At 39.3% G+C, this 3,931-nt stretch overlaps 1 protein-coding gene across 1 annotated transcript; it reads left to right on the forward strand.

The window, feature by feature from the left end:
- Positions 1 to 271: 271 nt before the first annotated feature.
- Positions 272 to 1,409, forward strand: LOC121990682 (anaphase-promoting complex subunit 8-like). The gene is made up of 3 exons (XM_042544774.1): positions 272 to 557; positions 625 to 982; positions 1,073 to 1,409. The coding sequence occupies exons 1-3, from the start codon at positions 472 to 474 to the stop codon at positions 1,325 to 1,327; spliced, it is 699 nt and encodes a 232-aa protein (XP_042400708.1). The 5' UTR covers positions 272 to 471; the 3' UTR covers positions 1,328 to 1,409.
- The last annotated feature ends 2,522 nt before the right edge of the window (positions 1,410 to 3,931 follow it).

The following is a 3,931-nucleotide window of genomic DNA, read 5'->3' on the forward strand; positions in this document are numbered from 1 at the left end:
CTAACTTAATTACAAATCAACAACTTAAGGGGTGTTTGGTTTAGGGGTTTGGGAATGAGGGAATGGAATAATAGAAATATATGATGTTTAGTTAATGGGTTTGAGATTAAAAATTTGGGAATCATTTCTAAATATTTGGAAATGAACAAAACCCAATTAACTAGGTGGGTTTAGAATTCATTCATGTGAATTCCCGTGGATGGGTTTTCTTCCTGATTTTTTTTTCCTTTCCTTTATTTTCCCCTCACTGGCTTCGTGCGACACCACCATCCTCGAGACAACAGCGCCCCACGACAACGCTTCCAACTTTGTGTGACAACAGCGTCCTCTCCGGCGCAGATCCTGAGTTGATTTCAGAGGAACAAGAACAATCGGCGTCGACACCCGAACCAAAACCCCACCTCGCCGTCGTCTGCCGCAACAAAGCAATCGGCGTCGACACTCCGAACGTCGGCGAAATTTGAGATCAGAATGAGTTCCAAAGAGAGCTACCGAGTGGAGCTTCGATCCGCCGCCTGCCATCTCAATGATCGCGGCCTCTACTGTGCCACCAAATGGTTCTCCATCCCTATCCTCGATTTCCTTGATACTATCGTAATGTCTAACCCTCTTTCCGCTCCCCAGTAGGGCTTTGGAACTCCTCGTAGATCTGGACGTTCTCCCTTCGACATCCTCGTCAGTTGTCTCCGTCCGTGCCAGTGTTGGCCCCTCTACCTCCGCGGCCAACGGCTTCCGCTCCTTCTCCCACTTGCACCCCGATGCCTCCTGTCGTCGTTGCGTCCGCTCTGACTCTTCAGCTCCCACGTCAGCCGAGGCCGCTGTCACGCCCCAAGCCGGTGTATCTTATGTCAGCACGCCTCTACCTGCCGATGATGGGTTCGACGGCGGAAGCAATGATCGCTACCTCCTGGCCAAGTCATACTTTGACTGCCGCGAGTACTGGCGGGCCATCTACGTTCTCGAAAATCAAACTGGGAAGAAGGTCGTTTTCTTCTGCTGCTATTCCCTCTACTTGGTATGCTTTGCTCTGACTGCCCTCCCACTATTTACTGAGCTCGTTTGGTATTTGCAGCGTCCTCTTCGTGCAACAACAGTTGCAATTTGTTCCTCATGTTGTTTGATGAAATGCATCCACCATGGTACTCCCAATATTGATCATGATGCAAATCCTGAGTTGATTTCAGAGTACGAAGTTTACGGCTGGCCATCACTCGTAATCTTCAAAAATGGTCAAGAGGTTCCAGAAAGTAAAAGAGAGGGTGCAATCACCAAAGTTAAGTTGAAAGAGTACTTGGACAATTTTTTGGAATCCACATCTGTAGCCTAACCTCGTCTCAGCTCATCTTGATGTAGACTATCGTTAATTCATGATGCATCAGAATCTATATATCTCTGTGTATAAAAATCGATGTGTGCTGCTGCTTGAGTTACAGGTTTAAGAATTGGCATGGCAACTAACATTTTCCTTCCTGTTGTAGATGCACGATTCCCCAAGTTTTTTTTTTTTTTTTTTTTTGCTAACACTTTTGATTACATTTGTTAATATGAGCCTTCGCAATCTTAAGCAGAGCCTTGAGCTGGAAATCATACCCATTCCCATTCCCTAAACCTTTGGTAAACCAAACAGTAGTATTGATAATCATACCTAATCAAAGCTTATAAACCAAACAACAGTATTGGAATAATTAAATTCATTCCCATTCCAATCTACCATCAAACTCATTCTCATTCCCATTCCCATTCTTGCACTCTAAACCAAACGCCACCTTAATTGTCAAAAAATAGAGAAGAAAACCTTGGAAGAACACAAAGAACAATAGTAATCGCCACAGTTTTTAGGGATGATCGTCATGTTTGATCCAAAAAATTGGGTCTGCATCGACATTAGTTGATTGCTATGCTTTAGCAATGGACTGATACATCTGGAAATCATGAACAAAATATTTTGCAATCAATTTGGAGCTTGAATATTGCTACTAGTCGATTGCTATTAAGTAGTAGTCGACTGCTGGCATAACCTCGAGCACAAAAGGTTTTATAATCAATTGGGGCACTCGATTGATTGTATCAATCAATTGTCATACAAATCGATTGCTATGACTAGAGTTGCGTACAGAAGGTCTGTGAATCGACTGGTGAGTTCGACTATTTTCAGCAATCAATTGATATCTAACATCAATCATCTGTTGGTCCCAAGGTCGGATATAGAGGAGTTTTTAATCGATTGGTCGATTCGATTGTAGACATTAATCGATTGTTGTTTTTATCAATTGACTGGTGACCATTAAGTTGTGAATGGAATGGTTTTTAATCGATTGGTGGGTTTGATGATAGCCATCAATCAATTATTGTTTTTACAAGTTGATTGTTAACCATAGAGTTGAGCACAAACTGTTTTGTAATCTATTGCGGCATTCGATTAGTTATTATCAATCCATTGTCATTAAGTATCAATCTACTGTTATGGATAAACCTAAGCACAAAAGATTTTTCAATCGATTATATTTCCTAGGATTTAATTTTCTTGATTCTATTTACACATATATTATTAAATTGAACTAATGTCATCATCAAAGTGAAAACTATTAGATAAATTTACTAAATTTTATGTTGATAGATATATCTACTATAAGTAATTGGCCTAAAGGAAAATTATATGTTGGCCGAAAGAAAGATATATTATGTGGTTAATTAAGGTCATTGTGAGGTATGGATTCAGACATACACATCCAGCTCATATAAAGTGTCAAATTATATGCATAATGTGTCAGCCTAAAGGAAGACGCATTATGTGACCGCTTAAAGTTTGAGCTATAACTAAAGAGTACCGTTAACAAATTACATTCTAGTCCAAAGACAAGATGTAATGTTGTATTTGATGTCTTATTAAGAGCTCATTTATATGCATATATTATATTGCTCTATCTATCATCTATATTTTGGGCTTTAATGTGAGCTTACAAATTCTCTTTTCTAATACCAATACAAGCCAAATAAACAACATCCCTATACTCACCTACTCACCGGATCTAATCTTGCCCAATGGAAGGAACACATTATGTAGTCTTGGATTATATGGACATAAATTATGCATTGATATAGGATAGCTCTACACCCCTGACTAGCGCTAGTACTACTAAATAGAGGAATAACTTTGAAAAGTGAGAGCGATCTAACCATATGAGTTTAAGCATCATGAAACTTTCAATTGCAAAACCAATTAGAGCCTTAATAACTGAAGGAAAAAATGCTAGGACTTTCCTAAAACAACTGGCAAATCATTTCACTTCAAATGAAAAAGTGGAGACAACTACAGTATTAACGAAGCTTGTCTCAATGCAATATAATGGAAAGAAAAGTATAAGGGAATATATAATGGAGATGTCTAATCAGAGCTTATAAACCATACAGTAATATTGGAATGGCTAAACTCATTCTCATTCCAGTCTACTATCAAACTCATTCTCATTCTCATTCCTGCACTTAAACCAAACGCCACCTAAATATCATTTTTCTCTAGAAGATCAAAATCCAGCACAAAACATCGAAAATTGCCGAAAATCATAACTTTAATGCTCTAAGATTGTGGCAAAAAGCGAATATGCTCACCCCAGCGCCCCCGCCAACTCATCCCAAAGGCAACACGGAGGAGGTAAAAACTCATGCTCTAAGATTGTGACAAAAAAAGCCGAATACGCTTGCCCCCAGCGCCCCCGTCAACCCGTCCCAGAACCAACACGGAGGAGGTAAATCACGGGATTCATGCTCTAAGATTGATACAATGACTAGTGGCTCTCATACCAATTAATGGATTGTTTTTTAAACATGAATTCTAAAGTCATACCAACTTAAATAAAAGAAAACATGCTCAAGATCTAATATTATCAAAAATTACAGAGTAACAAAATTGATTTACTGAAAATAGACGATG

Source organism: Zingiber officinale, chromosome 6B, assembly GCF_018446385.1.
Source record: "Zingiber officinale cultivar Zhangliang chromosome 6B, Zo_v1.1, whole genome shotgun sequence".
NCBI lineage: Eukaryota > Viridiplantae > Streptophyta > Magnoliopsida > Zingiberales > Zingiberaceae > Zingiber > Zingiber officinale.

Coding starts and splice junctions, on each gene's coding strand:
- LOC121990682 (XM_042544774.1), top strand. CDS start 472: ATGAGTTCCAAAGAGAGCTACCGAGTGGAGCTTCGATCCGCCGCCTGC. Junction 558..624: donor CTCTACTGTGCCACCAAATG/GTTCTCCATCCC, acceptor TCCGCTCCCCAG/TAGGGCTTTGGAACTCCTCG. Junction 983..1,072: donor AAAATCAAACTGGGAAGAAG/GTCGTTTTCTTC, acceptor TGGTATTTGCAG/CGTCCTCTTCGTGCAACAAC.